Here is a 13,126-nt window from a genome sequence, read left to right as displayed (position 1 = left end):
CAGGCGTTCCTGCAGGACTGTCTCCGTAGAGGTTCCCATTGAAATGAGTTGTTTTGCTCTTGCCAGAAGGCTGCATTCATTTCGGTGCGGCTTACATGGGGGAATATTCCCAGTGGGATCACGCTCATTGTTTGCCTTTCCATTGCATCTAGTACAAGCATAGGGAGACTGAACTCCACGTTCTCTGGATTCAAGGCCTATAACAAAAAGGATGCACTGGGCTTAACTTAATCTGGAGCCAAGTCTTGGAACCTATGAGTGGTACCCAAGAAAGCAAAACGACTTCGCTTGTGCAATGGGACTTCCCTCGCCTCTCTTCCCTCTGCTCATCTCCTGCACTGTCCAAAGGACTAGTGCAACCTAACACTATTTTGGATGCGGGTCATTTTTGTGTGGATACAGGCGACTCCCCATTTCCGCGGGGGTTACGTTCTGAGGCACCGCATGTTGTTTACGTGAAATTGCATATATTGAGAACACCATCTGAAAAGCCTGCAAACACCCTCTAAACATCTGGAAACCTTTGGAAAACCAGCAGCACTTACCAGATGCCAAACTAGGCCTCAATGGTCAGTGCAAGGGCTCCTGGTATTGCACTTGCAAAGACTTGTGGGGTTGCCAGGTGTAGCTTTTGTGCCCTTTTTCATCCTGTCCGGTCTCTTCAAGGGCCACTTTTGCTATTTTTATTTTTATTTTTATTTTTATATTTTTTAAGTTTTCCAATTTTCCATTCTTATACAGCAGTTCTGTTTAACTTCCCACCCAAGCATTCCATGACAGTTCTTTTCACATCTTGATTGGCTGCATATACACCAGTCCATTCACCTTATTTTCCACACTCTCGTATCTTTAATATTGTCAGCTGTTGGTCACAAAGTTCCCCTTACCTGGAATTTATATTTTAGGTCAAATTTTTGTAAATATTCCCCCAAGTGTTCCCACTCACTCCTCATCTGTTTATCATCTTGATTTCTTATTTTAGATGTCATGCTGGCTAGTTCTGCATATTGTTAATTTATATAGCCATTGTTCTTTCCCTGGAATCTCTCTCTGTTTCCACCATCTTGCATATACTATCCTTGCTGCTGTTGTGGGCTTTCTTTGGTAATTCGTTCCCAACTACACCTAGAAGAAATGCTTCCAGTTTCTTGGGGAAAGCAAATTTTAAAATTTTTCTTTAACTCGTTGTACACCATCTCCCAGAACTCCTTTGCCTGTTTGCGTTTCCACCATAAATGAATAAGCAAACCAGACATTTCCAGCACAATTTTGAACCTCTTTTGCACATTTTGGCCAATTTTTTGGCCAATCCATATTGTGTTTTGTTGCTGCTGCATATTTTCTCCTATTTGGTAACATTCTGAGAAGTTCCTTGTTGAGTTCCATAATTTTCCTCACTCAGCAATTCCCAATATTATGCCCAATATCCATAGCCCACTTTTGCAGTTTTTAAATGCACTTCCGGGTTTGGTGCAATGCGCCTGTGTGTGATTGCACGTCTACTGGATACGCATTCTATATATATAGTGCCTGCATTCTGCATGGACTGGCTGCATGTCAACATGTGCAAATGGTTTTAGATACCTGTTAGGTCCATAAATTACCATATAGCATATATTCAACACAAAAAATGGTGACAATTTGTTGCTGACAAAGGACAGCTGGACATATAAAGGGCCCCATTACCTTCAGTAGCTTAGGGAAGCCTTTCTCAGCCTGTGGGTCCCCAGATGTGGTTCAACTACAACTCCCATCACCCCTAGCTAGCAAGGCCAGAGCTCAGGGATGATGGGAGTTGTAGTCCAACAACATCTGGGGACCCACAGGTTGAGAACCGCTGGCTTAGGGCCTCATCAGACCTAAATCTGGCCTTGCTCACGGTGCACGGAATGGGATGGCCCATGAACAGCAGCCCTCTGCTTAAGTGAACTGGGAATCCCCTTCAACCGCATCTCCTTGTCATATCCAGATGGAACTGCATGGTGCAGGCAGAGCTCCACACAGGGAGATGTGCATGTATGGAGCTCTGTTGTGTGGAGACAGAGGCTGAGGCTTTATCTGTAGATGAGTGGGCAGGATGTCTATGGCCCCATGCCATCTAAGGAGACCAGAAGTCAGACCTAAATTCTACACCAAGGCCCTTGACGTCCTTCGTTCTTACGGGCGTGCTGCCTTATGCGCAAATCTGTGACAGCTTCGTTAATATTGAACGGGAAGAAAGTTGTTAATGAATTAAATATGAACCTCGGCAAATAGACTGTGTACAGCTGCCCCTGTGTATTGTTTATTTTCATATTAAATTCCCCAGCAGAGGAACTATGGGATATAGTTCGTGCATGGCATGTTTACAATTGCACTTGCAGAGAGCCAGGTCTGGGGTGGGGGCGGCGGCAGGGGAACCAGTGGCTGATACATTGCTAATAAAGTTGTTCCGGTTATCGTCATCCACGGCTTTCCCCAGGATTACTCACACTTGATGTTTGTGGAAGATCCTCCCCAGCGACTTCCATAAGATCTGTGCAGCGTTCTTGTAATATGTCTGGGATAATAAACCAGAGGATAGCCGCGTGGAATCATAGAACTGTAGAGTTGGAAGGGACCATGAGGGTCATCTAGTCCAACCCCCTGCAATGCAGGAATCTTTTGCCCAAGGTGGGGCTCGAAACCACGTCCCTGAGGCTGAGAGTCTCATGCTCTACCGACTGAGAGCTAAACTACTGGATCACACCAAGCCAATACGGGCTGCATATCCACCATGCATTCAACGCACATCACTTTCTCCAAAGAACCCTGGGAAGTGTCTATCCCACACTGAGAGCTATAATTCCCAGCGCCCTTAACAAACTACAGTTCCCAGAATTCTTTGGGGGAGTAGTCATGTGTTTTAGATGGGTGATATGTATGAAGCCACAGTAATCAGCTGTGGGCTATCACCTAGAAGCTCAACATCAAATAAACTAAGATCATGGCCACTGGGCCCATCACTTCCTGGCAAATAGAAGGGGAAGAAATGGAGGCAGTGAGAGATTTTACTTTCTTGGGCTCCATGATCACTGCAGATGTTGACAGCAGTCACGAAATTAAAAGACGTCTGCTTTTTGGGAGAAAAGTGATGACAAACCTAAACAGCATCTTAAAAAGCAGAGACATCACCTTGCCGACAAAGGTCCGTATAGTTAAAGCCATGGTTTTCCCAATAGTGATGTATGGAAGTGAGAGCTGGACCATAAAGAAGGCTGATCGCCGAAGAATTGATGGTTTTAAATTATGGTGCTGGAGGAGACTCTTGAGAGTCCCATGGACTGCAAGAAGATCAAACCTATCCATTCTGAAGGAAATCAGCCCTGAGTGCTCACTGGAAGGACAGATCCTGAAGCTGAGGCTCCAATACTTTGGCCACCTCGTGAGAAGAGAAGACTCTTATGTTAGACCCTGTTGTTTAGTTAGAGACTAAACAACAACAACATCACCTAGATCAGTGGTTCTCAACCTGTGGGTCCCCAGATGTTGTTGGACTACAACTCCCATCATCCCTGAGCTCTGGCCTTGCTAGCTAGGGGTGATGGGAGTTGTAGTTCCACAACATCTGGGGACCCACAGGTTGAGAAAGGCTGACCTAGATCAAAGGTGCAGTTAATGCACCTTGCTGCCTCTTAAGAATGGCCAGAGGGGAAGCAAGGCTGAACTTTCTGGGGAACAAGACAAAGATGGACCTCAGCCCACATTGTGTGCATTTTCACATGGAAGGGAGAGAGGGAAGATGGAGGGAGTGTGGGAGAAGGAAGCCTCTGGAGTAACATCTCCACCTTTGCACAGATAATCATAATATTGTAAAGTTGGAAGGGACCTTCAGGGTCACCTAGTCCAGGTATCTTCAACCTCTTCTGACCCATGTCGCACCTTTAAACCAAACATGCATTTAGGGACCCACCATATATTTGCATGGTGGCAGTGCTCCTGTTGCAACCCATCTTGGATCACGCTGTGACCCACTAGGGGGTCCTGACCCACCAATTGAAGACCAGTGATCTAGTCCAACCCCTTGTACAGCGGGGGATCTTCAACTGCAGCATCCCTGGCAGATGGCTGTCCAGGAACTTCTTCAATACCACCAGGAGAGGCCGATGTCTTCCATGACAGCCTGTTCCACAGCTCTTAACATCAGGGCATTTCTCCTGATGTCCAGGCAAAGTCTGGTTCCTTGCAGTTTCCCTCCTTTGGAACACAGAAAGCTGTCAGACCATTGGCCCTTCCACTGGTCTATACTGGTTGACTGAAGCTTTCTGAGGTTTCAGGTAGTGGGCATTCCCAGTCCTGCCTTTAGATACAGGCGATTGAGCCTGAGATCTCCTGCATAAAAACAGATGTTCTACCACTGAGCTATGACCTTCCCCTTATTGTTCTAGGCCTGTTCATTGGAGCCATAGAGAAACATGTCTGCTCCACCTTCTTCAGATAATTTGAAGACTGCTATTACGTATGTCTCCCCTTCATCTTCTTGTCTCCAGGCAAGACATAGCTTGCTCATTCAACCTGCTCTCTTAGCGACTTGATTTCCACAACCCTCAAAATCCTGGTTACTGTCCTCTTGGAATACTCCAGTTTGTCAATGTCCCCCTTAAAGTGTGGCTCCCATGATTGTAGACTTCCCTCCATATTATGTAAGGCCAAGCAACACAATTTTTGTTGTTCTTTAGTCGTTTAGTCGTGTCCAACTCTTCGTGACCCCATGGACCAGAGCACGCCAGGCACTCCTGTCTTCTGCTGCCTCCCGCAGTTTGGTCAAACTCATGCTGGTAGCTTCGAAAACACTGTCCAAACATCTCGTCCTCTGTTGTCCCCTTCTCCTTGTGCCCTCCATCTTTCCCAACATCAGGGTCTTTTCCAGGGAGTCTTCTCTTCTCATGAGGTGGCCAAAGTATTGGAGCCTCAGCTTCAGGATCTGTCCTTTCAGTGAGCACTCAGGGCTGATTTCCTTCAGAATGGAGAGGTTGGATCTTCTTGCAGTCCATGGGACTCTCAAGAGTCTCCTCCAGCACCATAATTCTAAAGCATCAATTCTTCAGCGAGATATATATATATCTGGGGAATTCAATGGAGAACAAAAAAGAATACTGGAATATTTGAAATAAGTTAGGAATGCGCTATATTTGTAATGAAAGCTCAGATGATTGGAATTTCAGTGGATTTATGAGCTTTGGTATTAGAGGTTCTGTTCTGCAATTTACAATATCAATATGGCATGGGTGATTCCCAGGGTCCTTGTTCTCATTTATTTTTAATTATGAAAATCGGAAGTCGCCCATGTGCAGCGGCTGGCCATGCAGGTGGGTGAGTTTACCTCATGCACTTGCCACACTTTAAAAAAGAAATCTTAGCGTTAATTATAAACAAATAAAAAGAATAAATATCAGTGAAGCAGAACAGACTCCACAAGCTTCTCCCTCCCTCCTCCTATTAGCTTCAGAAGTCACCTTTGCGGGTGCAGACAACTTCCATTGGTATGACCCCACCCTGTGGCATGCTGCAACCTCATTGGACAACCTCCATCAAGGCAAACACATCTTCTCCGTGGATGAAGAAAGAGTCCCGTGCCAGTACGATGATGTTATCTTTCCGCCCGAAACGTCCTTCCGTGTGAACATCGAGTCGTCTGAGCAGGCCATACGGCTCAGGAGCATTTCAGTCATGGGGCAGGTAAAACAGGGTGTTTGTGAGATGAAACCGTGGCTGCTTCACCATTTTCTGTTTTGCGATTCCAAAAATAAAATAACAGATTGCGAGTGGAGATGGGCAACTTCTTCCAGATTCACTGTGAATAGCCTGGGGAGGGGAATAGGTATAGCTCTACTGCTAGATTAAAGCAACAGCCCACCTCCCCATGCCAGCTAAGCTGGGATGCTCTGGGGGAGGGCATGATCCAGTCTACACTATTGAAGGGTCCACTATTGAAGAGAGCCAGTGTGGTGTTAAGAGCGCTAGCCTCGTAATCTGGTGAACCGGGTTCGCGTCCCCACTCCTCCACATGCGGCTGCTGGGTGACCTTGGGCCAGTCACACTTCTCTGAAATCTCTCAGCCTCACTCACTCACAGAGTGTTTGATGTGGGGGAGGAAGGGAAAGGAGAATGTTAGCCGCTTTGAGACTCCTTCGGGTAGTGATAAAGCGGGATATCAAATCCAAACTCTTCTAAAGCCCTCCCTTCTCTTTCCCAGGTAATCACTTGCCTGGTTTGCGGTGAGGAGGCAGGAAGACTCCAGGACCTTGTCAGAGTCCTCATGCCTCCTGGCTGAAGCCTGGCAAGCGCTTACCAGATTTGAAAAGAACATACTTCAGCTGCGTACCCAATGCCCCTGCACCCCTCGCGCTGCCCTAAATCCACTTCTGTTCTTGCATGCACACATGCAAGCAGACACACATATATGCACACACAGAGATACACATCCTCCGGTGCCATCTTGGAAGATCAGGAAAAAATTGCTTGTGATCGAGACCTCAAACTGCCAGTTAATCACCTCTGTATTAAGCGCATTGGTGGTCTGAAACATCATTTTCTCTGGCACTGTGATAAGGCGACATCGCCATGTCAAGCAGCCTTCACACATGAAAAACCTCACTGTGTTCATGCACACTCTCGATTTCAAGTGGCCCGAATTGCATGAATCAAGCCTTATCCCTCACTATTGTTTCGATGCTTATCCAAGGTCACAGGGTCTTCCCTTCCATTAGCAGCTGGTTGCTATTTCAGAATCACAGCAGTTTACAATGCTTAGACATAAAAACAGCTGTACTTTTTATCTGATCATGTTGTTGGTGAGACATAAAAAAAGCTGTACTTTTTATCTGATCATGTTGTTGGTGAGACATAAAAACAGCTGTACTTTTTATCTGATCATGTTGTTGGTAATTTTTCTTGAGGGAACTGTTGATTTCTGAGTTTTGTTTTCCCCCTGCCTCCCCATTGCCACCACTTTCTCCTGAACGGGAATTAGAAGTTCACCAGTGACAACACCCTGGCAGAGTATATGCAAAGTTCATCTGCAAAGCTACAGTTCCACGGACAAGGGGCATTCCAGCTGTCAAACACCAGGTGCCCAGACAAATCGGGCTGTGAATGTGGAAATGCTGCGGTAAGTTCTTGGCCACTGGCATTCTCTGAGGCACTAGGTTCTGTTATCAAGGGACTTCAAGAGAGGAGTTCAATAGGAGTCTGGCCTATTGAAAACCCACATGAGCACAGTTATATACTGCTAGATTATTGAAGCTGATTCACTGAGAATACTTCGCAGAGATATAAGGATCAATGCAGCCAGTGAAGTCTTTTGGGGCTCTTTTTCTGCATAACCAGTAATAATAAATAATAATAATAAATTTTTATTCATACCCCGCCCTTCCCGGTTCAAAAAATTGGGCTCAGGGTGGCTAACAAAAAATTTAAAACACTTAATTGATGCAACAAAAAACAGCATAAAATACAGTATAAAATGTGAATAACAATAAATTCAGTAAAGAAAGGAGTAGGGATATTGGAGACTTCTGACAGAAACGGGAGGCATTAGGTGGACAAACGTGTCCATGAGGGCGCAAGACTGCCAGCCCAACACATGGATTGCCAACATGGCACCTGTGGGGACAGGTGTGCCTGCAGAGATGTTCCTTGCTGGAATTAGATAACAACAACAGCAGCAGCTTTTGCCCTGCCCATCTGAACAGGTTGCCGCAGCCCCTCTGGGCGGCTTCCAACAGAATAAACAAAAACAGTACATCAGACAAAGAAATTGAAAGAAAGGCTCTCTCTCTCCCCCCCCCCCCCGCCTAACTGCTCTGTAGGGGGTGATTTCAGTTGAGGAGAGGAGCGTGGCAGTGATAATGGCTATGTTCTGCCTCCACCATTTGGGGCAGCAACGCTTCTGAATACCAGTTGCTGGAAACCACAGGAGCTATTGCGCTCAAATCTTGCTTGTGGGCTTCACACAGGCATCTAGTTGGCCACTGTGAGAACAGGATGCTGGACTAGATGGGCCCTTGGCCGGATCCAGCAGACTCTTCTTATATTCTTCTTACAAGCAGGCAGGCAATAGGTATAGTCAGTGCTCCCCCCCCTAAAAAAATGATTAGGAGTACTCTCATTTGAGAGCCAGTGTGGTGTAGTGGTTAAGAGCGGTAGTCACGTAATCTGGGAAACTGGGTTCGCGTCTCCGCTCCTCCACATGCAGCTGCTGGGTGACCTTGGGCTAGTCACACTTCTCTGAAGTCTCTCAGCCTCACTCACCTCACAGAGTGTTTGTTGTGAAGGAGGAAGGGAAAGGAGAATGTCAGCCGCTTTGAGACTCCTTCGGGTAGTGATAAAGCGGGATATCAAATCCAAACTCTTCTTCTTCTTCTCATTTTCCTACTCATATTGAAATCCTGCCCCTCAATAAGACCAACTTTAGATTAAATGTTTGGGGGGGTGCGTACTCCTGCGTACCCGTCCCCCCAGGAAAAAAAGCACTGGGTATCGTAGTCTTTGTCTGAGCACCTAGGTATCTGCATTGGAGATCTCTGGAAACCAGTTCATTTGTGCAGGCGGAAACCTTTTTCTTCACTGAGTAATCTACCTGCTCTTGTTGAAGGACCATGAAAGAATCTGTGCTGCCTTGCTCCAGAAGTCTGGGAATCAATGTCCACAGGTGATGTGCAAGGACCCCCTGAAGCCCATTGGCCATTGCTGTGAAATGTGCGGTAAGTGAAGACCAGCTTTGTTATAGCTGTTTACAGGACAGAGGAGCAAATCAGTTCGCCTGCAATTCGCTCTGCCAACAGGTACAATTTCAAGGATTTGGGAAATACAGCATATATTGTATTTTGAATGTAAAAGGCCCCGGGTTCAGTCCTTGACATCTCCTACCTGAGACTCCGAGAGAGTCACTGCCAGTCAATAACTCTAAGCTAGACGAGCCAGTGGACTGACTCAATATTGAGGTCAGCCTGGATAGCTCAGTTGGTTAGTGATAATGCCTTGGTGGTGATAATGCCAAGGTTGCAGGTTCGAACCCCATATGGGACAGCTGCATATTCCTGCATGTCCAATTCCCAAGAGACTGCGATCTACTCCCAGTATTAAAAAAACTGACGGTGATCTGCCCATTGGAGGGAGGAGGAACGTGCATGGGATGGGTGGAAGGTGGCGGCTAACTGGAAGCGCGGGGAGATTACCAAGAGTTGTTGAGCTTCTTTTGGGGAGCTTCTTTTGGGGCGGAGGGTGGCGACATTCCTAGCCCTCTTCATTTAATACTGTGATCGACCAGGATCACGCCAGGGATCTACCTGTCGATGGCTGTCGACCGGTTGAGCATGTCTGGACTAGATATTCAGGGTGCCTTCCAATTCTACGATTCTATGATATAAGGCAGATTCCCATGTTCCTATATTAGGGCTTATCTACATCTACTTTTTGCCCCACTCTTTCTAGACAGAGGTCTGTGCTTTAACACTCCCTGTCTGAGTTTGTTTTTTTTTCCACCCCAAGCTTTCCCCATGCAAATCCGCTCTTCTAAGCTGAATCGGAGCAAACACTAGTTGGGGTTTGCTGCAGATTGACGTTTGCTCCAATTGAGGTTTAAAGAGCAGATATGTGCAGGGAAAGCTTTGGAGAAAAAGGGCGGGGGGTGGGATGGTGTTTGGACACAGAGCTTTAAACTTCAGACTGTGCCTGGAAAAAGCAGAGGGAAGCTAAGTGTGGATTAGCCCTTCATGGCAATATGTGTACTGCATCAAAAGTAAAGCCGGAACAGTGCTATGTGTTGAAATTCAACATAAATTCAAACTTTTCACATTTTGAACAGTTACAGATGTTGCTTTTGAAAATTGACTTGAGGTGAGGTGTTGTTTTTTTAAAGAAAGAAGGGAGCAGGGCTAGGGGACCTTTGACAATGGGAGTCAATAATAATAATAATAATAATACGGTAATTCAATTTATATACTACAGTGGTGCCCCACAAGATGAATGCCTCGCAAGACGGAAAACTCGCTAGACGAAAGAGTTTTCCGTTTTGGAGGTGCTTCGCAAAACGAATTTCCTATGGGCTTGCTTCGCAAGACGACAATGTCTTGCGAGTTCCTGCTGGTTTTTCCCCTCCCCCCACTTTTCTAAGCCGCTAAGCCGCTAATCAGCTGATCCGATCAGCAGATAAGCCGCTAAAAGCCGCTAAAAGCGCTAATCCGCTAATCCATCAATGGGCTTGCTTCGCAAGACGAAAAAACCGCTAGACAAAGAGAATCACAGAACGGATTCTTTTCGTCTTGCGAGGCACCACTGTACACTTTACCAGGAGATCCCAGGGTGGTGTAAACATTAAAAACACATTACAGAACATCGATGAGAAAAACAAAATAAAAAGTTGAAGTTGTATTTCAGCAACATCGGGCAGCTACAGGTTCTCCATCCCCACTTCAGAATATGATCTCTCTTGGTCTGTGGGCAGGAACATTTCATAAATGGCTACCCAGTTGGTACCTTCCCTCCTTTTCAGCATCTTGCCTATGTCCCCATCTATGTACATACCTGGGGTCTCATCAACAGTTAACTCAGGAGGACTTATAAGTGAAAATATCGAGGGGGGGGGAAATTAGTTAATAATGCAATCCTATCCATGTTTACTCAGAAGTAAGACCCACTGTATGCAGGGGGGCTTACACCCAACTAAGTGTGGATAGCATTGCATCCTGAATTTGAAATTCCAGCAAACATCTTGCAATAAAAAATGGTTAAGCAGCTTTGCATCTTTGCCACCCTCCCAAGATGTCATGACAGAATGGCATATTTTAAACACACACATGTTTATTCTCCTGGCAGCCCCTAACACCGTGAATTTATCAGCTTTTAATGGAGATGTGATCCTAGATTTTCCCCATTCTGATACTCAATCCATTACATAACACTCTGCTCTTTTCACATTAGACAACCATCCATCATATGGTAGCTTCTTTAAATTTCTCCAATGGGAGCTCAGACTGCATGGGGAGTCAGTTTATTTGCCGGATGCATTCCTATCTTATCCTTCTTCTTAAAAGCCCCAGCCTGACATCCACAGGATTATCTCATTTTTCCTAAGGAACAATTTTGTGATCTAGGCGAGGGTGAGAGATAAAGGCTATTTCTCCACATTTATCAATATCCTACTCTTTCTCCAAATAATTCTGGGCATCACACATGGTTCTTTCCCTCTTTTCCTTTCAGCAACAAGTCTGTGGAGTACATTCGGTTGAGATATGATGACTTACCCCAAATCACCCTGTCAGTCAGCTCTGTAGCTGAGTGAGGTTTCAAACTCAATTCTCTCCAGTACTCCTCAAGTGAGTTTAATGTAGGGAAATCTGACCAAAAAAACCACAAAACCTTAAGTCCAGGAAACGAGGAAACAGTGACTTTGCCCCATATCTATGATAAAATCCTCAACCTGGTTTTAGACTACAACTCCCATCACTCCTGACTGATGGGGCTGATGGGAGTTGTAGTCCAAAACCAGACTGAGGATTTTATAATAGATCTGCCTGTCCTCTCTCCTGCTGAGGCAGTGCCCAGCTCCTGGTAGTCCAAGGCTGGAGCTAGACACATGAAAGAAGTGTTTCGGTTAAAAGCGTTGCAAACTTTGTATGAGAAATTGGGTAAGCAAAAACGGGACTCTGCAGCGCCACCTGGTGCCACAGTGTTAGAATGTATAAACAATGCATATAAAGCGTTTTTTTCTTGGCTAATGTAGCGGAGTCCCAAGTCTGGTAGGCTGGGTCACGACAGACAGTGCTTCATCTTAAACCTAGAGCTGCTAAGTGGCCAGGGGGGAACCGAACTTGTGCTGCTTTAGCGCTATCAGCAACAAGCCTGAAATCAGCAGGTGGAAGTTTATCACAGTGTGGAGATCAGACGAGATCACCCAAGGGGCCTGGTGTGTTGTCTATGTTTCATCGTCTATACCGTAATTATATCAGCCCTGGACACAAAAGCAAAAGGTCACGAATTACCAAATTATTTCATCCCCTATTTATTGCTAGGAACCCATTCCAGCCTACAGCTGGAAATGAGGCCAGCTAAAGACAACTGTTCTGGACCTAAATGTAAATGCAATTTAAAAATGAGACATATATATCCAACAGGTTAGTTCCATTTCTCGTTCTTCTTCCTCGTGGTTTTCGTCTGTTAGTTTCCCTGGGAGGCAGACGTGGAGGTTTTCTGTACAGTCTTCCTAATTACCATATGAAAACTGAATGCTTTAGGGTGCTACCATATGCTGCTTAGGCGAGTCTTTTAAAGCAATTAAAATAACATTTTTTCAGAAGCCGCTTTTTTTCTTCACCAGCCAAAAACCAATAAACTAATACAGAGTCATGGAGAGCATGAAGTTCAGTGGCCTGCCACTGTAGTTCCTCCTGGGTAAAGACAGGGCTGGCTGCACCTCTTGAAACACCCACAATGCGCCAGGAAAATCCACGTTTACTCAAACCTATAAGTGGCTGGCAAGCAGGCATTTTTGTGCTAAGTTTGCACCATGTTTTTTAATAATAATAATATTTTTATTTGTACCCCAGCCAAAGCTGGGCTCAGAGCAGCTAAAATCATAAAAAGAGGTGATTTTGCATGACTATAAGTAGTGCTTTTTTCCCCCCAAGAAAAAAACCACAGCATGCTGTCTCTCTAGCTGTTTTTTTTTGGGGGGGGTCCACCCCTGGTTCTGGTGCAGGTCAAATAAATGCCCCTCTGCCACCTCCGAGATTCAGGAGGATGGCTAGAGCAGCTCAGAAGGCCCCTTGCAGAAATCTCTCTCTGTGTGTGCAACGATAGAGGCCTTGCTGCAAAACTTAAAGCCTGCTGCTGATACACGAGAGATGGACTGAAGAAAAGGAAATATGAATTGATTCCACCTCGCAGCTTGACCAATCAGGGCTAGGAGTGGTTAGGAGCTAGGTGGACTCACAGATCTCAAAAAACAACAAGAAGTCTAGACTCGCACAAGCTAACCAGCTTCTGTTTTGACTTGAAATGTTTGTTTTGGGCTTGCCAGAAGTACTTAAAAGTAAGACGCAGGCGGAGGGAGCATCGGCCCGCAATGGCACCCACTTGAGAGATGCCAGAACTGCACCCTGGTGTT

The 13,126-nt window shown here is 45.7% G+C and overlaps 1 protein-coding gene across 4 annotated transcripts in view; it reads left to right on the top strand.

The window, feature by feature from the left end:
• Positions 1–13,126, top strand: part of AMN (amnion associated transmembrane protein) — an 80,484-nt gene that overhangs the window by 48,582 nt on the left and 18,776 nt on the right. For all 4 annotated transcript variants that reach the window (XM_083519042.1, XM_083519039.1, XM_083519041.1 and 1 more), the window contains exons 5-7: positions 5,462–5,697; positions 6,992–7,129; positions 8,615–8,723. In XM_083519042.1, the coding sequence (XP_083375168.1) occupies positions 5,462–5,697; positions 6,992–7,129; positions 8,615–8,723 (483 nt within the window). The remainder of the gene's footprint in view (positions 1–5,461; positions 5,698–6,991; positions 7,130–8,614; positions 8,724–13,126) is intronic.

Source organism: Podarcis liolepis (assembly GCF_965112155.1).
Source record: "Podarcis liolepis genome assembly, chromosome: 1".
Classification (NCBI taxonomy): Eukaryota; Metazoa; Chordata; class Lepidosauria; order Squamata; family Lacertidae; genus Podarcis; species Podarcis liolepis.
The sequence above is the reverse complement of the archived record's forward strand: the minus strand, read 5'-3'. Positions and strand labels throughout refer to the sequence as shown.